At 37.3% G+C, this 22,933-nt stretch overlaps 1 protein-coding gene across 2 annotated transcripts; it reads right to left on the bottom strand.

The window, feature by feature from the left end:
* Positions 1-8,382: 8,382 nt before the first annotated feature.
* On the bottom strand, positions 8,383-18,061 carry LOC113281140. Of its 2 annotated transcripts, none has more exons than XM_026529801.1 (12): positions 17,724-18,061; positions 17,436-17,550; positions 17,140-17,183; positions 16,001-16,122; positions 14,098-15,584; positions 13,637-13,967; positions 12,787-12,871; positions 12,547-12,603; positions 11,950-12,009; positions 11,598-11,822; positions 9,692-11,041; positions 8,383-8,976 (listed from the first exon to the last, which is right to left on the bottom strand). In XM_026529801.1, exons 5-12 carry the CDS (start codon positions 15,533-15,535, stop codon positions 8,476-8,478), a joined length of 4,047 nt encoding a protein of 1,348 aa, XP_026385586.1. In that variant the 5' UTR covers positions 15,536-15,584; positions 16,001-16,122; positions 17,140-17,183; positions 17,436-17,550; positions 17,724-18,061; the 3' UTR covers positions 8,383-8,475. The 2 variants fall into 2 exon arrangements, with proteins under 2 accessions (XP_026385586.1, XP_026385585.1); XM_026529800.1 differs by having other exon boundaries at positions 17,079-17,183.
* Positions 18,062-22,933: the final 4,872 nt, after the last annotated feature.

The raw sequence follows: 22,933 nt of genomic DNA on the forward strand, positions 1-22,933 counted from the left end.
ATTATTAACACTAATACGTAAAGGGCAGATTTGCCATTAAAAAAAATTTGGGTTAAGGGGTTATCTGATTTTGCTATTCAACAACCTTTTTTGTCTTCATTCAGTATGCCTTGAAAGATTTTGGTATGCCCAAAATTATGGTTCTATATTTAGGTGATGCGAGACTAGGAGAATATTGGCAAGGCCCAGTCCGAACTCAGAACCCATGTCCAAAACCGGACCCAGTTAACCACTCTCTATCTTTCAGTCCGACCACAACACCTCAATTTCACCTCAACGGCAAATTCAATACCCTGGGTCTTCTAAATCTCGTCCCACTGTTTTACAAGCAAACAACACCAGCAATGACACGACTTGTAGTATAACAGTTGGTGGCAAAGCTTGCTTCCATCTCCATCTTTGCTGCTTAACCCCCGAGTTCCATTGTGGCTGCCAGTCACCTCTTGTTCTTCTCGAGCCTTCATCCACTGCACTATCGGCCTGATAATTCCACTCGCTGTTGTTGATCAGCAACCAACATCTCCACCTCGAGCTCTCTGTACTGCCAACTCAAACCCCTTGGCAGATGAACCCCAAAATCACCAGCAACACCAATCTTCTGTCCATACGCATCTCCACCACCGGTTCTCCTTCATTCACGGCTAAGATCTGTACATAGCCAACACCCAGAAATCTCCATCGATGCCACAGCACTACTTTATCTCGCTGCCAAGATAGCAAACCCAAACTGTCCGTCACTTCCATTCGTGCTCCAATCCAAATCCGACTGCAACAACACCACCACCAGACCATCCCTGAGATCAATCACCACGCAGCAGCCAAAACTCCATTCTTCTGTCACCAACCGATCACAACACCTTCACTAAACAAGCTCATTCAATATCCTACCACTGCCTGCACAGATCTACATCTCGGCTACAGTTTATGTTTCCTGACCATCTATTCTCTGTTCGTTGAACTTCACCGAAACCGATGCAACCAACACCAACATCTCAATTCATAAATCCAGCTGCAACGTTTTGTTTATGCCTGCCACGACTGCACAGCTCAGGCCCTCATACGCAGACAAAATCCTTTAACCACCTCCACCGTTCTATCATAATCCAGTTCTGGACTGCATTGGACTCCCATTGTTGTTGTTAAGCCACTGCCACCAATTCATACGAGCCTCAACCATCTCCGTCTCATTCCTTCTTGGTCTTGTTGTTGTTGTGATTGATTCTTGCATGCAGACATGAGCACTTCATTTTCATTTATCTACTGGCATGTAAACTCTCCTCTTCCTGTGCCTTTTGTCTCACCAGCTTCAGTCCACAACGTCCTACTTATCTCCTAACCCTTCAGTGCCTCGTAACATTCCACAAAGAAAAGTGGAAATTAATTAGCCAGATCCCACCATTTATTAACCATTTTTATTTAATTCCTTTTGGCCACTAGTGGACTTCAGGTGCTTGAATTACGAAGAAAGTTCTTTGTATTCATTTGTATTCTCAGGCCGTGATTTCCATAAGAGGTGACAACAAACTTTAGTTCGTCTCAGACTCCTTTGCCATCTCCGTCTAACCATCAGCTGTGACATCCTTGACCAACTCCAATAACTAAATTCGATCACCACAGACATGCTTCTCGAATATACCAATAAGACATGAGGTAGTGGATCAGGCAATGTCCTAGTTTAACCCTTTTAGCTCACTGAAAAACATTTCGACTCCCTTCTGTTGGCATGGTAACTAGACTGGTTGTTGATATATGGAAATAACAGGCCAATCCCATTTCATTATTGTGGTTGACGATATATGGAAATACCAGGCCAACTCCATTTCATCATTGTGGTTGCTGATACATGAAAATATCAGGCCAACCCCATTTCTTCATTATGGTTGTTGATACATGGAAAATACCAGGCCAACCCCATTTCATCATTGTGGTTTTTGATACATGGAAATATCAGGCCAACCCCATTTCATCATTTAGCCGTTATTTTTCCGGACATCGAATTCACTTGTACTTTCTATAAAAGCATCAAAATAGTGTTGTTAGCTAAAATATCGGGTCCTAGCTAATATAAATATGGGTATAAAATTTAGCATTTACATGCTTATCACTGACTAAACCCTATTAGTATACCAAGTAATCCCGTACTTTAGGACCTAAGAATATCCCACCTTGCTTTAGTACCAACACTAAACTTCGGCATTTCATGTTCACTAGCTCTTGATTCACCACCAAGCCCTGTTGATGCACCTAGCGCTGAACCCATTCCACTAATACAGTCGAAATCCAGTTCTCCTTAACCTATGACCACTTCCACCTGATGTTCATGAACCTGAACGACCTGACATTGTTGCTACACTTACACCCGATAAAGTACCATATACACCTGACGTAACTGACTGACCGGAAGTTGTCCACTTTTCTCTAGCATAAGCAGATCCTTTAGCTGGCCCAATAATGGTAATCGCTTCACTAACACCCGACCCACCTGATTGACCATGGCTTACCCTAGTAGCACACCACCAGTTGATCCAGACGCACAAACTGAAACTAGCCTAACTGAAACAACACTTTCCTAACTAACTGATTTACTTTATTTAAGTCACTTTTCTCTTTCAACATCTCTTGTTCACGAAGCAACGAACCTATCATCTGAAGGATTTCCGTTTTCTTTACTTTCACCAACTCATCGACCAAGTAGCCGAGATGCACCTAGCCTTAAAGTGAATTCCTTAATTAGTATCAATTTCTCCGGTATCACTAGCTGATTCGAGATCACGAACTAAGTCAGCCAAACCAAGAGTACCTAAATCCAAGGATAGAACTGATCGGCCCCATGGACCTGAAATAACTGATTCTGTACACTTTTCTTAATTAGCAGTTAATCTAGTATGAACACTAGCCCGGCTAACCCATCTGACGTAGTTACTCCACCAGTATTCGGTATATATATTTATACATACAAATACTGATAGTTCAGCTGGGAAAAGCTCTAGTTTGTATGTATATATGTAGAGGCTATAGGAATCAGTGTAGCGCACCTATTACCATTGAGTCTGTAATCTTAATTCCAGTGATCAGATATACAGATTATATACGTTCCTGGTACATGATCACAGAGACTTTACTATTTTACTATTTGAAAAACTCACCATCAACCGGAGTGTATTTTCATTAGTAGAGAGTGTAATAAGCTTGCTGATTTCTACTCGAGTTTTAGCAACACTGCTAATGTGAACTAGTTGACTGAGGAATTAACGAAATTCATATAAGATAAACTAGCAAATAATGTCAGTCTTATATGAATTTTGGTACTCATTAGTGAACCAATATTCCCTGGTGAACTGTTATCCCCATTATCATCCACGAGGAAACAACGTTCAAACTAAACCTAGAAAGTTTAAGTTGGAAAGGAAAATTTTGTTACAAAAATAGTCTCACGTAGACTACTTACTAAGCATGAATCCTCAATATAAGCATGACGGCTACTCATTAGTGAACCAATATTCCCTGGTGAACTGTTATCCCCATTATCAGCCACGAGGAAACAACGTTCAAACTAAACTTAGAAAGTTCAAGTTGGAAAAGAAATTTTTGTTATAAATAGTCTCACGTAGACTACTTCCTAAGCATGACTCCTCAATATAAGCATGACGGCTACTCCACTCTTGGACCATTGATTTTGAGTTGGAAGCCCAAGTTCTAATATGGTATTAGAGCTAGACTCAAAGAGCCCTACACACGGAGGGGACATGTTGGAGATAAAATAGTTCCACATTGACTAACTTCCTGAGCATGACTCCTCAATATGAGCATGAGGACCACTCCATTCTTAGCCAATTGATTTTAGGAAACTTTGATGTTTGGTCCTAAGCCCACAAAGTTAGTTATAGTAGGGTCCAACCGGATTTTTTTTTTTTTAGAGGTCCAAAATTAATTAAAACATGGAAATGGCCTTAATACCCATTCTTACCAAACGTGTGTGTTTACACGTTCATTATATCGAGTACATATCTGTTACACTGATTATAAATTCGAGTACATATCTGCTACACTGCTTATAAATTCGAGTACATATCTGCTACACTACTTACAAATCTGAGTACATATCTGTCGCGCTGCTTACAAATAGAACACGTATCCGCTAAACTGCTTACAAATTCGAGTATATATCTGCTGCTTACGAATTCGAGTATGTATATGATGCACTGCTTACAGGAAAAGTACATGTTCATTAGAATCAATGATAAACGAATTAGAAAATGTTTTACATCACATATATTGTAGGATCATACCAATTAATCTCTAATATTTCTTTAATATAATATTAAATCATTGGAAAAATAAAGGAAAACCTTTATATGCATTGTAAACACATAAAAAGCTATACAAAATTAGCACATATTTCAGTATTTCACATACGTACTCATGGATCAAACAAATAAAAATGTGGCAAAACTCTGAATAAAACAGAATCAAAAGAAGTTTATATCAGTACACCATATACGTACTGCGTATTCATGAACTAAAAATCAATTGCATGTAAATAAGAATTCATGAATATAACATAATCAAAACACATATTTCAGTATTACACATACGTACTCATAGATCGAACCCAAAAACAATGGAAAAACTATGAATAAAACAAAATCAGAAGAGGTTTCTATCAGTACACCATATACGTATTATGTATTCATGAACTAAAAAATCAACCGCATGTAAAGAAGAAATGATGAATCCATGAATATAACCGAATCAAAGCACATGTTTCAGTATTACACATACATACTCATGGATCGAACCCAAAAACAGTGGCAAAACTTTGAATAAAACAAAATTAAAAGAAGTTTCTATCAGTACGCCATATACATACTGCGTATTCATGAACTAAAAAATCAACTGCATGTAAAGAAAAAGTGATGAATCCATGAATATAGCCGAATTAAAGCACATATTTCAGTACTACACATACGTACTACTGGATCAACCCAAAAAAAAAATTGTATCAGTATGCCACATATGTACTGATGATTCATGAACTAAGAAACAACTGTATGTAAAGAATCTATCAAAATTACATAATCGAGAGAGTCTTATTTCAGTATCGAAGATATGTACTTATGAATCAAACAACAACAAGTGATAAAACTAAGAACAAAACAGAATCAAAAGCAATTTGTATCAGTATGCAACATATGTACTGTTGGATAATACCCCTGAAACAACAAACAAGCACGATTTTGATAAAATAAAGAAGCGAAAACAACAAGATAATCAAATCGAAAATTCAAATATGTTAAAAACATCATAATCTAACCAAAAAATTGAATAATTACGATCAAGATTCATAAAAAAGTAAAAAACAAACCAAAACAAACAAAAAAACAAAACAAGAAAGTGAAAACGTAATCAAAACGATCTGATCTTCACAGATTCAGTTGAAAAAAAAAAAACAACAGCAGCAGAAAGAGATATTACATAACATACCTGTAAATCTTCAAAGAGATCTTCAAAAAAACTCTAGCTCGTAATCCAAAAGCAGCAGCAAAATTTGAGCAGAAGCAGAAAGAGAGAAGGAGAGCAGAACCCAGATCTGTAAAAAATGGTGATTTTTTATTTTAAAAAATATATATGTATTATCAACGAATGGGTAGTTTGGGTATTTTTAAAAGTGGATTCTGACATCCCGCACGTGTACCGGACCAGGAGATAAAAAATTTGGTCAAATTTTCTCTTTTTCTTTTTATTATGGACCTCTGGTTACTGGGCTTTAATGGGTGGACCTGCCACTAACTAAGACTACCATAATAATACTACTTGATTTTAAGTTAGAAGCCCAAGTGCTAATAATTTTTGTCATTTTATTGAGTCACGTGTATGGGAACATTGGGAAGTTTCCAACATGTTAGTTACTACGACGGTAAAATTGCCTTTTTTAAGTGAATATAAGGCAAGTCAATTGAAGAACCCGTTAAGCCTAGACACGACATGCATTCTGATATGATGGTTCCTAAGAGGCCCGAAGAAACAATGGAGGATTGTCGATGCACGGCAAGAGTTCTAATACTGGAGCCAGAGTTAGTGACACCACAGTAGTTAATACTGATAAAAGTGGAAAACTAACTCAAGAGGCTTGAGATGGTTATGTAACAGCTAAGGAAACTCAAGATTGGGATGCCACTGCGCCTGTAAGTGCAGCTGACGGTGGAAGTACTATTTTTATGGATATCGGAGAAACATAATCATGGAAAGAAACTGATGCACCACGGCAGCTTGTTTCTTCTCCAGGCGAAATTGACAGTGAATGTATCTTCACTAACAGTAATCTAAAGGAACTCGTTTGTCAAATTTATCTGGGGAAGATGATTAAGTTTATTAAAACATACGCAAAAGCAGACGGTCATTGTCAAGCTCTGATAAGTCAATCATGGCTGCCAGTGTGTTAGGGTACCGACCCTAAACTCGTCATAAGTCCATGGATAGAACTCAACTCGAAAACCGGTTGACTAGATGAGGAATCCCATTGACTTATAAATTACCCAATTAAGTCTCATCTACCAATATGGGACTAAGGTCCCAACATCCCACCACGCTTCCAGACCCAACGTCCTCATTGGCCCACTCTATCGACACTTACCCGACGGTAGCCCTTTCCTTTATGGCGGCTCCACTTGACTATCAGTATTCAATGCGGTGACAACTACGCCCATACATAGGTGTCCGTACACCTTAATCCATCCTATAGGTCACCCCTTCCGTGGAGCGGGCATGGATCGTGGTGGTTGGGTCTGATACCAATTGTTATGAACCTAGATGAGATTCACAACAAAAATAGGATAGAAATAGTAGTAACGTCAAGATTCTCACGGATCAAGCCTCCCGGTTCAGCGAACCGGTTTGATCGATTGAAACAATCTGATTCTTTTCATTAATCTTAGATAGTTCTTCTCTTACAGACTTGTAGCATTATAAGCTAGACACAATGAAACCACCCTAGATCTAACGGTTAAAATGCCATCAAAAGCTTACATCTAAACCCCTCATTACAAGAGATAAAGACACTTCTACTACCACTAAAGGCTACCCTATACTAATTAGGCTAAATACCGTCATTGAAATGATATGGGCACCCTCCCCCTAGGCTTGGGACATGACACAGTATTGCAACGGCAACCATGATCATGGATAAAGAATAAGATGATTTTCCAATGTTTTCACCGTCGCTTATATGAGAGTATGATGGTAAAACATACTCCACAATGAACTACATGCATTTCTAGGTGGTTTTCAGTCTTTTTTGTACGTTTCTAAAAAGAAAAATCTTAAATAAGAAAAGGGATATATTTGAATGAAACCTATTATAAGGGCTCTAAACATTGGATTTTGAGGACTCACAAGATGACAAAATTGGATAATGAAATATTAATCAACAAAACCCCATATCCAACTATTTTTTGTAGTAGCTAAATTACCCTTCATGAATTATAAAATTAAATTTATTACCTTCTCCTTCTGTTTTCATTCATAAATCATGATGAAGATGATGATTATAAGTTCATCATGATGAAGATGATGATTATATACAAAATACTAAATCTATTATCTTCTCCTTCTCTTTTCATTCATAAATCATGATGAAGATGAGGATCATATAAATACCCTATTATTCTTCTTTCTCTCTTCTTATTCTCCGTCGCGATAAAGAAGACGTTCACAAAAAGAAAAAACTAAGAAAACCCATCACTTATATTTGCTTTTGAAAACCCTCAACTTTGAACTATAACCTAACCTACGGTTGGGAAAATTCATACTTCCCAACCGTACGTACAAGTTACGGTATGGAAGTATGATTTTTCCAAACTGTAGGATTTTTGAACCCAGAATATACGGTTTGGAGTTAAGAACTCCAAACCGTAGACAATGCGTACGAAACTATTTTTTCAAAAACCTAATTCGATCTATTCCGCCTGTCTATGCATTAAAACTAATGAAATAAAATGGATTTTTTATTTTTACCTTATTAAAGTTATTGTGGGTGGATTAAATGGTATTAACCGATAATGAATTATTTTGAGAACTGATGATTAATCGAAGAAATAGGCGATGGAGGTGATGGGGAAGAAGAAAATGGAAGAGTTAAAAGGAGAGGAATGAAAACAAATTAGTTTTAGGTTTCAATATTTAATAGGTTAAGGGTATTTTAGTATTTTTCTTATGAATTAGGTCCCCTTATCTTCATTGTAAGATATTTGAATCCTTAGGAGCCCTCAAAACTCTTTTCTAAGAGCCCCCATAATAGGTTTCATTTGAAAGCCGACCAAGTCCAAGTTTTCTACCTCAAGACGCTCTTAAGGGAGGACATCTGCTCTTATTTAAAACGTGACATTCAATATGAAACACACATATATATATGCAAAATTATTTCATTCAAATGAAGGAATCATATTTACAGCAAGAGTAAGAAACAACAAAGAATCTCTACAACCGAAGCCTGGGTTCTTCCACTTCAAGCCCCATTACAGCTTTCCAGCCTGCTTTAAGAGGTGTTGGTCGAACAAAACTCATATCCGTAACTTTTTTGGAATCACCATCTTTTTGTGAAGAAGACTCCTCGAGACAAAATGGAGCCAAACTATTGTTTGCAAGACAGCGTCCTGATTTGCCATTTTTTCGCACATTTTTCCTAGGTTTTCTTTGAGGAGAAACACATCTCGCGCATTTAGCACCAAGCAGAGGAATCTCTTGCACTGCAACACCTTTTGCAATCCGTTTGCTCAACCTGGTACGTCTAGGCTGAGCTGAGAAACTCTTACTAGCTTGATCCCGGTCATTTTGATGTCCTACAAATTTCTGTTCTGAATTCGAAAGAGATCCTACACGGGTTATATTTGAACTACTTACATGTGAACTACCCCAAGATCTAAACGCACTGCTCTTCTTATTCATACCAAATTCCTTACCCGCAATTACTTGGACCTCCTATTACAATTTCAGAAATTCTGGTTAGAAAGATGAAGTTCATGGACAATTTGAAATTTAGCGATATACAACTACTCATTATACATATACATAAGTTTTAAGAAATGTGTGAACTCAATTTTGGTTATCTGTTTCTATGTACTACACGTAGAGCTGATATTTCTAGTGCAACCTTGCAGATTATCAGACCATGTAGATTAAATGTTGATGATAGATTCGGATGAGGATTGCAGGATTGAATCAAGGAAAATAATGCATTCGCTAATGAAGTGGGTTTCTTCTGGGGTAGTAAAAAGGTCATTGTAACCAAGAGAATTAATTTCAATTATCTATAGTTATGGATTGTTTATCCTGCCAACACTGGACCCCTGAGGTTGTTCACCTAAACTGAAACTGTTCCGATTCCATTCCACCTATACAACTACAAACAGTTGTTCAATAGGTTTATGTCCGTCTGCCTTGTCAAATTTGCTTTCTGGATGAACAGCTTTATTTAGTAAAACAGGACACGAAGCGTGTTACTGACAACCAAAGAGTGAAGCGGGTTTCAAGAGCCAACATAAGCTTTTCTAACACAAAAGTTGCAGGAACCATGATATTGTCTACCATATAGTTATTATGTCAGCGGGAGCTAGGTTCATTTGCAAGGGACACAAGCTAAACTTATACGTGCATAATATAATGAATGTGGGATGGAAGGAAGGAAGACGCATACCTTAGTTGTTGTCTCCACAAGCTGTGCAGAGTTCGGATCATCATCTTCAGAATCAGCAATTTCCTCGCGTTCGAATTCTACATCTTCACCAATTTCTTCCTCAGAGTCACTCAACTCTTCTTGCTCCATGACTATTTCTGGAAGTGATTGTTCACCTAGGCAATTGCTATCTAGAGCCACAGCACAAGCACTTACACTATTCTCTTTCTCATTTCTAATTCCCATGTCTTTAACCTTCCTTGGTGTAGAACTTAAGTGAATTTCTAAATCTATTTCGTTTGTGTTCCCAGTAAGGCTGGCGGGTTCAGAATTACTGATATGAACAGAACCAGAAGAATTTTTAAGTTGGGAATGATTACCTCCAAATGATTTAAAATCAAATGATGAGTTACCAGACAAGTTAACCGAGTCTTTATTAACGATATCTGGTCTTTGCAAGAGTGGATGAAAATCAATTGTGGATGTGGTGGAAGGTGTTTCTCCCAACCCCAGAGATGTATAAAACTGGTTAACTGGAGAACCCACGTGCTGAGAAGTCGAGGGAAAATTAAGATTTGACTGAAGATGGTTTCCTGGTAAGAAACTGAAAGTACTGGAACTTGTACTGTAATTTGTCTGACAGTAAGAAGAGCGGTTGTCTTCAGAACCCTGAAACAGCAATGGGTGCATCTGCAGATCTGATTCAGAACCTTTTTCCTCCATGGCAATTGAATTCATATCAAATCTTGGACCTTGCAAACAGGTGGGAGTATTTCTCTTCTGAGGATTTCCAGCACCGGAAGTCCCCAACATGCGCGCAGGAGCAAGATCTTCTGTTCCTACATTACTAGAAGGAACTCTGGTAGAATGAGATGGTCCACAATAAGTTTTGAAAGCAGATTGGGAGATGACATGGACAGATGCAGGAAGGTTTACGGGAGGTAAGCTAGGTGCTAACTGGACTAACTGCGTAGTTTTCTTTCTACGAGCTCGATAAGGTTTCAATTTGACTTGACTTCTCGAAGATTTAGAAATCCAATCAGGAGCATGCTGGTTGGGACTCATGGCACACGCTGGACTGTATCTCATATGAGCAACATGAGATACATTCTGTGATTGTAGAGAGTTGTTTGGAGCAGCAAATAATCCATTTGCATAGTCATGTACAGAACGAGATCCAGAGAACGGGTGACCAGATTGATTTTCACCACCAGACTGGTATTCTTTTCCACAAGGATTTGATGGAGCAATCCTAGAATCTGTAGGTCTCCAATCTGCTAAAAAGGCTTCATGTACGTAGGCTTCATCTTCATCTTCCATGTCATCATTTCCAGTTCTATTCCCTTGATCAACATTATCAGCCACATGACCCTGCATCACAACATCACAACTCAACGTAAATCTTGCAACCCAACGTGAAAAGATTACTAAAACTAAAAATACAATAAAATGTACACAACATACTGAAGATTTAAAATTGCTTAAACAAACTAATTGAACACTGTGCAGATGATGCAACACTAACGAGATTTCTGGTGGGGGATGTCATGTCCATAGAAATTAGCATATACGACTAAGCCATCTGCTTAGTATATTGTTTTCGGAAGCACTCAGACTGCTGGTCGAAAAATTTCTGATGACTAAGTTACAGAAAGGGGAGGTGATAATTTAGGGATTCTAATGGTGAGTTTCTTCTCTTTGCAAATGCTTCATTTCTTCCTAGTTGGCTAACCCCTGAGACTAGTAAACATGGGGTTTTTATTAGATTCGGAGAAGTTAGTATTCTGCATGAAGGGAATATGTTCTAGATGGTGTTCGCAATCACCCACTTTTGATGTTGGTGCACAAATGTATGTTCGGTCAGCTTTTTGATCAAAATTCAAAACATAACCAACTGAAAGTTTTGCATGGTTTTTTAGCTACTAACCTCTTTCTCTGTCACAGTTCCCAGATTGGCTGAACCTGCTGCAGCGATACTTTTTCGTCTTTCTTGTGAATATAATCGCCTCTTTTCTTTTTTAGCTCCTTCTGATTTATACGATTTCTGGGTTCCACTAGCAATTCGCCATTGCCGGGGCAGCAAGGATGGATCCCTATGAGGGACAATAAATTTCCAAACAGACATCCAGTCGAGCTTAAAGACACCGAGCCCCTAAAATAATTTAAAATGCATATAAGTTAAATAGTCATGCACCACATGCTGGTCCTGTGTAAATAAAATAAATAAGTATAAAATATTACACATGGGAAATACAGCAGGCAAAACCCTATCTTATCACCTCATCAATGCGTGCCTTCTCTTCTGCAGTCAAAGGAGAAGTCTTTATTCTTCGCACTGCCTGTAAGAAATAATTAAGAAAATTAATCGGAAACTGAGACCAGTACAGGTGTCTTAAAAAACAACCTTGACATGGCAAACCCAGTTATAGGGTATTGAACATGAGCATGGAGAAGAAAAAATAGTTGTGCTTCATGTAAAAGAAGCCATATATGGGATTAAACAGAATTGGTGGAAGAGTCACTCATACAAAGTTAAATATATTTGTCCTTCTTCAAGTTCATCAACTTTCCTTAGTTTTTTGTGAAACCCTAGAGAGTAACAGAGACTACAGTACCCACTGCCATTTCCAGTGTAGGATATGAGAAACTTATGAAAAATGTACTGTACCCTTGTCACACAGTAAAAATGTACCATTAGAGACTACTTACCTTATAAATACATTATTAGCTTGCAGACAAGCAATGATATTACTAGAAATGTATGCAACATATAGGTGCATAACTTGTGATTCTACCTACTCTGAACACCAGTTAAGATTAAAATATGCAAATCCACTGTCTCGTAATCTTGTATAAAGCAAAGTCTTGGTATGTACCTTTATTGAATTATCAGGTGCTTTGGAAGAGCAGCGATTTTTCTGTCTAACAAAGATCTGCAACAAAGTAAACGGTGATTTACTCAACTTTAGGATACATTCTCTCCTGTTACAATTTACACGCCTAAAATTATCAGCAACCATTTGCTGATTTCTAGTTAAAATTCAGTATCATAGACAAAAAATACAAGTATTTATATTTACAAAAACAAGTCATCAAATATATTGTGTATGAATAACCTGATGCTTGGATTTACAAGGAAGAAAGCGCTGCTGAATTGCCTTCCAGTCCGTGTTGTATTCCATCATTCCAAGTGCCAGTAATCTGCATTGGCAAATGGTATCAGCCAAAGATTTTGCACTCTATAATATTGATATCAACCAGGACAAATTGGTGTGCTATTCCATACTCAAACTAAACATTGAAAAGTTAAATGTTCAAAAGGCACTTAGCCACAGGGCTTATTACTACCAGAGAAACCAGATCATGACAAGATTGATCTTTTCCTCGAAACCCCGTCTACGGATGTCAAAGTTACAGCTCTCAAGTCTCAATACATATAAATAAGGAGAATTTTTTTTCAGATTAGCATCATTTTTGTTCAATGGTGATGGGAACAAATCGTCCCAGTTTGATCTATACATTTGGATCTTCATTTATCATATTCAGAATGTCAGATTTCTCAAACGATGTGAATATTTGATAAATAAAAATTGTAACTATTATTTAAGGTGAAACACGGCAAAGAGGCTACGTGAAGACTACAATAAGCAGTATATAATCTATCTGTTTTTAAAGAGATAAGATACAGTTGACCACATGACAACCTTTTACATGGGCCATCAGCCAAGTTAAAAAAATAATAATAAAGAAAAAAACAGATAAAGTAGACCACAAACAACCCCACAAACAGATATACTGACCAATGGTACCACCTACTACAGTCTACGGGAAAAAGCAATAGATCCCCAAAAAAAAAATAGACAAAACCAGAATCTAATTCAGTTGATCATCCAATATTAAGTTCGCATATTCAAGAATCAACTGGAGAAGAAATCATCAAAAAAACATAAGAAGCGAGCAACTTACTCATCTTCATTGTCAGTGAAGAGCACCCGATTTACAACAGATGATGGAGGCGGCCTATGTGGAAATAATGCTGAATTGAATAGTGGATAAAATCGCTGTACTAACTTAACTATTTCCTTCGGGACAAGGGAAACTGGTTGTTTCTTGGAAGATTCTACAATTGAAGCAGCCAATGTCTTCTTAGGTAGACGATTACCAGAAGAGCAACCTCCCAAAACTCCTCGATTACTTTCAGCTGCTGAAAGAAAACTAGGAAGGGGAAACAGGGGTTCTTTTCCGATAGCATCAACGTTTGCGGATTTGGTAAAACGCTGTCGATTCTCTTTCGCAACTGTAAAAACAAATAAGAAAAAAATCTGTAAAAAGGTCAAAACACATAGTAACTTTTAAATGATCGGTGTTATGGATATCTTCAATCATTCAAATATAAATTGGCGGAAACAGTGGGTACAGATACTTACCTTCAGCAATATCAACCATATAGCCCCCAACTAAACGAAGTGGAGCCACGTCAAGAATGGATGTTACAGGACCAGTTGTAAGAGGCTGCCATACAGAATCCTCAGCAGAACTTAGGGCATTCACATTGCTGGATTGATCGTGCTCATAACTTCTTCCATCTGAAGGCCTATCTGAAACTGATGGTTGAGTGCATGGAGGTAGGAAGCAGTTTCCAGGATATGGAACTACTTTCCATGATGAAACTTCATCACGTCGTCTAACCAATTGAGAAATCATTCCACTAACTTCATTAGCAATGTGTTGACGCGATGGATCAAAAACACAGAGAGAAAATACCTGAACAAGAAGTTGTACATGCTCATGTATCAAACAATGTAACTGCCCTATTTGATGCGGAGAAAATCCATTCACTTGATTGGTATGGTGCGACGAGGATAAACCCTGATAAGAGGTACCAGGTATAAAACCTTGTCCACCATGACGAGGAAAAGGTGTGAACTGTGGCATTGAAACTGTGGGCAATAAAGGACGCAATGGCCTATTGGCTTGTCCCATCTTCTTATCTTGAGCCAATACTTTTTGGCTTCTATTTTGTCTGGTTATGGGTCGACGACCTTCCACCGCATATTTTTCAGTTTGCCTCTTATCCTGCATACTTTCATCAAGGTCACTATCCAGTGCCTCTTCAATTTCAATCTCAAAATCTGCATCATTTTCTTCATCATCATCCTCGATAACAGCATTCTCTTGATCTCTCCCACCTTTATCATCTCCACCTTGCAACACACCTGCAAGAAATTTACGATATTCTTGTTCATCGTCTATATTCTGAAGGTCGTCATCATCATCAGTTTCCTGAAGAAAGGTCTCCAACTCTTCAAGAGTAGAACTAGCTAATGAGTAGCGAGCCCTAGTACGCCTGCAAATGGCATCCTCTTCATCAAAATTTCTTGAATTTGGCGATTCTCCATCATTCATCCGGACGTAAGTGTTTCCAACTCTCAAGCTGTTCTCCACAGGGGAAGCATCTTTTGAACTACTGCTCCCTGCTAGATGCATAGACTCGATTTCATCTACCAAATCTGAGGCTAATTTCCTCTTCTTGGAATTACCAGTAGTAGCATCTCCTAATTCTATACTGTTGGAATAATCTTGGTTTTGCATCAGAACCTCTTCATTTTCTGAGTCCCTATCAATGTAATCATGCGCTCTATCAGTTAAGTTTAAAGGAAAATCAGTTTCTTCGAAAGCAGAAGTTTCAGCATTGTCCACCAAATCTGTGCCTAAATCTTCTTCATCTTCAGAACTTAAGCTTGAAGACGCTTCAGGTGAATGGGCTTCATTAAGAAATGGATTAAAATCAACATCTTCATCTTCATCTTCCTCGGGTTCTAAATGCCCTTCACTAGCTTCAGATACTTCTTCATGAGAAGACATGATCTTCTTTTGATTCCACTACCCAACTTTCTATAGGTGCGAAGGCTTTCTGAAGAATGTAAACAAAAGTAAATATAGATACTTATATAATTCAGAGCCTGTTTGGTTTATATTTCAATAGTTGTTTTACATATCTGTTTTCCAACATTCTCGCACACAGGCTTTTCATTTTGTTTTTGTTCTCTTCTATATTCAAAAAATGTTTGGTAAGAACTTTTTTATGAAACAACAGTGTTCGAATACAAATTAATATTGCCGATACAAAGAGAAAATGACAATGATCAATGGAAAGAAATAAAGGCTAAATGCAGAAACACGCTTAGATATACACACAAAAATAAAATTTGTCATGAATGCTTTATCTATAACATTTTATATGATGAGAAGGGAAGGCAGGCAAAGGCAATGAATCACAATGGTAAAAGTTAAAAAAAATCAACAAATAATCAAGCTTTTATCGAATACCTATTCCAGCAGCAAAATCAATCTTGGTTTGCCTGGCAATTGAAAGGGAATCTGTTCTAGCATGCGTTGTGAACTCTCTAAAACAGGGTCATTGACAGTTGAACCAGCTGTTTCTTCATACACTGAAATATAAAAAGGACAAACTAGTAATTAGAAACAAATTTTTCCCCACCCGAAGAACAACTCATAAAAATAAGGAAAGTTAACTACATGAAAATCAGTCTGTCAATGGTTAGTTTCAGATCTAAAAATGGTTCGTTCTGTCCAGGATTAGGGCTAGGTTTTGGATAGTTTTCATCTAATGTATTAATACAGCTTCATAAAACAGGCCAAAAAAAAAAAAAGACTGACAAGTGATGAGCTCTACGATGTGATACATCCAAACCTAATAGTTGAGCTGTGCAAACATAAGAGAGATTGTCATCACAGTGTATAGTCAAAATGATCATCTTGTACACAGTGTAAGCGAACATATATGAATAAAAGTGGCAGGCAGTAGAAAAGATACAAAAATCTCCTAAAGCTTAATTATCTGAAACCATACGCCAACCAGAGCTCTTGTTCTGTGGGTTGTTGAATTGGCGGCATCACCAAAAGTGACTTGATACAGTAAACAAGCCAAGCATAACTAAATTGCAGAGTTGAAGCACAAGTCATGAGATGTGTGTGAGCCAATGAAAGCACATCAAAAAGATTGAGCTTCAAGAAAGGAACACGGATAAATTTGTATGTCAATTATGTTACTTAGCTATCAGGACAAAGAGAAGCTTCACAGTCCAATAAATCACGAGGACCAACTGCAATAAATTGAAAAGTACACGCAACTGGTAATTGAACCTACAATAATTGAAAGCTAGCTTATAGTACCAACACACAGATGATATGAAATTCAAATTTTAGCAACCTATGCAAGTCAAATTAGTGAGAGAAAAAAACCATAGCTTACGGATTGGATGAATACTACTTGGTTTTCTTAGTTCATAGAATTAATCTTATTATTATAAAATTCCCTTGTACGGGTATTCAGATTAAGGGAGAAACTGATCGAAACCCATATCTCAGTGACAAGATTAATAACCTCATAATAGGAAGCACCAAAACAGAGGCATGTGGCAATGTGATCAAACAGAGGAAGCTACCAGAAATTTGTCACATCAAAGCCCTTTCCAGCTCCGCCCGAAACCTGGTAGTGGACAATCATAGAGAACATAGGTCAGCAAAATTGAGAAAGCAAAATTACTCATTTAACCAAATTGAAGCGAAGGGGAGAGATTGGTGTGAGACTATGGGAGTTATCTCTAGACTCCTTAAGTTTCAAAATCTTCAAGAAATTTAACAATTGAACCAAAATCACAACCCACATCCAGAAATCAACAACCAAAGGTTTCTATTTAACAATTGAATGAAGAAGAAATTGATTAAAGAAAAACAATACCGAAACCGAAGTTGTAAGATAATATTACAGCAAAGTGTTATTCTTTGCCCTAACTTTTGGTGGAAATCCTTCAATTTTCAACAACTTCTTCAATTGAACTTTCATTAATCAATTTCTGCAGGGAAAATACACGTTAATCAACAAATAATAAAGATTCAGATGCTGATACATTTGACATTAAAAGTGATAAGTCAATCGAAACCCTAAATTTTCAAATCTAGGGAAATACAAAATTGCTGAGACAAATTAAGAAAAATCCCCAAATCGCTATCAATAATTAGAAGATACCTCATATAAAATCACGAGAATCAACTGCATGCAATTGAAAAGTGTTCTACAGATCGCTGGTATACAAGCTCTGAATTTTTAAGCAGGGTTAAAAATAAGAAGAAATTTTGAGTTTGAGTTGCGGCAGTTGAAGAGGAAAAAGAGAAGCAGGAAACTAGAGCAAGATGCTAGGGCTTTCAGGGGGCCTTTTTAGTACCGATGAAGAAGAAGATATGCAGAGCTCTCGGGGACTTCTTAGTTTAGTTGAAGGAAAAAGAAGAGAAAGAGGTTTTCTCTTTTCCGTCTCTGGTTCAGTTCGGAGAAAATAAGGTTGAGGTCGAGAATAGAAAGAAAATGAGGTCGAGAATAGAAAGAAAATGAGGTCGCACTTTAGATAGATAATTTTGGGATTTTTGAAAGTGCGGGCAGCCTGCCACACTTACGAGTCGCACATGTGTAACTATTTAAAACTGTTACGACTTTGATACTATGGGAAAGTGTTGTAAAGTTTTTTCCTCGCAACGGGGGCAAATCCGTTGCGAAATTTTGTTATTAATCAAGGGAAATGGTGTAAAAGTTCGAATGTCAAGGATCTATCAGGTGAAAGATAACATGATCAGGCTTTACGAATCCCTTGATGAAGACTTCACATTTGTAATCTAATTATATTTTTTAAAAAAACCTAGGTCTTTAAAGGACGACTTTAACAACAACTAGGACACAACGTGTCGAGATTGAAGTTCTTGGTTGCAGAGAGTCCTCTACTTATAATGATGAAATATGTTGGATTTTTTAAAGATCAAAGCAAGTTCGTGAACTAGTTTTCATGTTTACAAATATGGATTTGATTAAGGATATGGTGTCTTCGACGTAGGTTTAATAAGATATATTGTTTTTCAGAGAAAACGTTCATTACAACTTGATCTTTCAGACTGTTACTCTTTTGTTTTGGCAGCATGTTCTTTAGTAAACTTGGGATACTTATGGATTTTGTCCATTTTCTAAACATATTTTGGAACGAGGGTCTCAACATCTTCAACCGTGTCCAAATTGATTGTTAAATGAATAAACTTAAATAAGCTATCCATGTGATCCAATAAGGTATTCTCATATAATATAGACTTTGAAGTCTGGAAGATGTGACAAGTGATTCATGGTGATACGAGAACTGATGCCCTACACATTCCAAGGTAGGATGCACATTTGGAATTCAGGGGATCAAAAGAATGAAGCTGACAAGATAAGACAACTAGTAAATGATAATGGATGGAACATGCGTATATAATATTATGGGATGGTGTCCAAGAGATGGTAATAATAGTGATTCAGATGTTGGTCGACCGTTGGAACTGATAATACCTTTTTAGAAGACTGCCAAGTGTGAAACTCGTTATCTAGCTTTCAAGATACGAATTCTATAAGAACAAGTCCTTTCAATCGATCACAATCAATATGGATTATATAACTATGATTGATATAGCGTACTACTTGTGATAATCATATTATAAAGATAAACAAAATAATAAGGAAAAGGAAAAAACATGAGTCACCATAAGTTTTGTTGACGAAAAAACCGCAACTGTAAAGAAAAACCCCAGAACCTTGTCCAGATTTGAAAATTGAACTGTATTAAGTCGCTACAGACACTATCTTACTATCAGAACTTCATACTGGAATATAATTGAGACTCAATCTACCCTCCAAGTGATTCAGTTACAGTCCCGCTCCTTAGATCTCTTGAATTTCGCAAGATACGCAATTGATTCCCTTAGATGACGTCTTTTAGAGCCTAAGAGTTTTTCAACCTAAGTGAAGACTTTGGATACCAATATGCCTCTAATAGATAAGTGTATATGATTTTCATGTGGATTGTGAGATCAAGGTGAGGAAATCTGTTTGCAATAGATAATTCTAGTAAACCTCAAAATCCGGAACTCATGACTCCCGAAGAGAAGCCTAGATTATTATTCACCTCATAAGAACAATATTAGACGATTCAATTATGAATTTTTATCAGATATCTATCTTGCGGAATCACAAAGTCTGAGATAAAGAAACTTTGTGATTACTATCTAGATTGCCTGAAAGAGATTATGAAAACCTCTATAACAGAAAAGCAAGATCAGGATATGCGAAATATCAAGGTAAGAGATAGTCAGTCTTGGCTTCACGTATCTCTAAGTGAAGTTTTTAAGTCGTTAACCCAATTATGTTTCATAGAGAAAATCTAGGTTATCAGAGGAAGACTCTAGAAATAACTATGACACACGAAACGGTCAGGAATTGAATTTCCCAGTTGTTTAAGTCTCTCTATTTAAAGACTTTCAAGATCAAAATTCGCTTAAGATTCAAGCTAAGATAGCTTGGGAATCAACCACAACTCAAGGTTTTTGATTTTGGAAGGATTTCCTAAAACTAGTTATTTCCGAAAATCATTATCTTCGCTCCTTATAAAAGAATATTATTTTGTGGTGTTTTCACAAACATCTTGGGAGAAGTTGTTTGGAACAGAAACTAGGGTTTTCCATATTCCTTCAAAACTTGAAAATATGGGGAAAAGGAAATCAAGAGAAAAAACGCCTGAAACCGACAACCTGGAATTGAATCCATATATTCCTTTTGGTGATATTGAGAAAGTCATGTACCCTCACTTGATCAAAGACAAACATGTGCTTACAAAATTTGTGGATAGTACATGTTTTGAGATATATCAAGCATTAAAATGAGTCAATTTCACTGCTGAAAAGAGATTTGTTCAAAACCGAAACTGGGGAAATTTGTTCGGGTTTGAAAAATATTCACTTGATATAGTAAGAATTGAAAAATCGGGGGTCTAACAACCACACCCAATATTTCGCTTAGCAATTTGTATGGACTAACTCCAATATACTTTCAAGAGAATCAACTAGACAGTCAGACTTAATCTTGAGAAAAGCATATCCAAGAGTTATATCTCTATTTCTCAATTTAATCTGCAATCAAACAAATAGGAATTTGCGAGCCCGGTTGAATATAAGAATGTAGATGGGGAAAAAAGATTTACTGGATTTTTAGGAAAGTGAAGAGACGACCGTGTGGACGAGACTCCTCAAACGAGCAAACTGCTTAACCTCAAACAGATGCACTTCACGGGAATGCTTTAAGTTCGAGAGATCAATCTGTAGGACTCCGGCCTAAACCAAGACAATGGCCATTCCATAATTAATTCGGTCACAAAGAGGGAACAGGGTTAATCTGTAGGAGGGAAGATGAGAATTTTGTGAGATTAATGATGATCAAGGATTGTGAATGTGTTGTGGGTTTCTGCAAGTTTTTGTGAACTGTTGAGTTCAAATAAGTTCTGGTCAATTGATAGAATTCTTGAGAGTGAATACTCGAAAAATTATGTTGTTTTCAATCGTAGATTCAGATACTTATTTATATTGCCAGAATAGTAGACACATTGATCTCTAGTAAGTATGACGGTTGCTTGAGTGAAAGAGAGGGAAAGTGGGAAATCGTGTGTTAACCAGTTCTAGGTCGTGCGGAGACTTGGTTGATTGCCTCAACTGCTTGCACGACTTACTCACATTTCTCATCGTGGATGAACACACGTGTTGTAGGCCGCCAGACCAAAACCCTAATTGATATCCCCTATGTGACGTGATTGATGTCTCACGAGCGTGGAGTCTACAAAGCAGACGTGTATTTGATTAGTCAGTCGTTGACTTGGTTAGATTGTAAGTCTTAGTTTTGTTGAATTGAGCATGATTGACGAATGCTCAGTGATTCATGGATCGAACATGTTTGTTGGGATGTATTATTCTTGAATCAAAATGATGATAGTTTGAGCAAATATTGCTCTATGATAAATCGTTGAATATTGATAATTGAATCAATATTACCACTCTGAGCAATGTTGCTCGCGTCTGAGTAAAATTATTGAATATTGCTCGTCTTAGCGAATATTGCTCGTTTGATGAATTATTGGTAGCATGACTAAATAAAATGTTGATTAAAATATTGGTAGCTGGACCGAATATCAAATAATTAATTAAGATGTTGATTGTTGAATCAATCACAAAATGATTAGTGTTTAAACTTGCTCAAAATTATGATTTGCAGACCATTCAGTTCGAAACCGTAATTTTGATCGACTGTTGATCGATTGTGATTTATTGAAAATCACTGAATGAAGGAGGGACCGGCTACATGGGATAATGGACGACCATGTAGTGCCTAGGTGCTCGTGTGAGCATGCACCAAACTTCTTTGTTGACCAATTGGTGAAGGGATGATTAAATGCTGGTTTAATCATTTATTAAAATAGTGTTCGTCTGAGCATTAGGTAATAAAACTAATTATGAAGAAGTGGGGACCGACCAAGAGGGCATGAGATCGTCCCTTGGTGGTTGTGGGACCAGCTGATGGTCGATTGAGCAAATTCCAAGTTGGTTGGAAAGAGTTTGGACCCAATATGAGAAATTGAGCAAATTAGGTCAAAATTATAAAGATGTGTGGCACCGGCTACTTGCAAGCCTTAGGGATAGCCTTGGTCGGTCAAGGAAGCATGCCCGTGTCACCCTAATGTCTGTGTCTCAGTCCTGAGAGTTTCAGTATTTTCTGGTGTGCGTTTGAGCAATTTTTTGGGTTTTCAGAAGAGTTTGATCTTTGACTGAAATTCTTGATTTTGCTCGAATGAGCAAGTAGAACCTTGCTCATTTGATCAATATTTTGAGAATATTAAAATAATAATATTTTAATATTTGATGTGAGTAGCCTAGTCGGTCGTGTGATCGTTTGACCTTTTGGCTTTTGTCATGGTTTGAGCAATATTTGAGCAAATATTGAAAACTAGGGGTTTTTGCTTAAACGCTGGAGTTTTATGAGATGAAGGAAATAATAATTATGAAAAACAAGAGATTGCAAGGTGTGGGACCGTCCACGTCTAGGGCATGTCCGGTCGGCTAGGTGACCCAGTCCTGTGACACCTTCCCCTATTTTTATTATTTTTCATCATTTGAGGGAAAATATGGAGAAACCGTGAGTTTTGCTTAAAGAAGGAAATTTGCTCGAATGAAGGAGTCTTCATGGATCATGAAACTAATAAAATAAGGAAAATTAATGGAAGCGGCGTGGGGGACCGGCCATGGCGGCATGACTGGCCGGCCAGTGGGCCCGGTCCCTAGGCGCCTCTTTTATTATTTTTTATTGTTATTTTCTCTCCTATTTTGCGTGGGTTTCCTCGTTTG

Source organism: Papaver somniferum, chromosome 5 (genome assembly GCF_003573695.1).
Source record: "Papaver somniferum cultivar HN1 chromosome 5, ASM357369v1, whole genome shotgun sequence".
NCBI classification, from domain to species: Eukaryota; Viridiplantae; Streptophyta; class Magnoliopsida; order Ranunculales; family Papaveraceae; genus Papaver; species Papaver somniferum.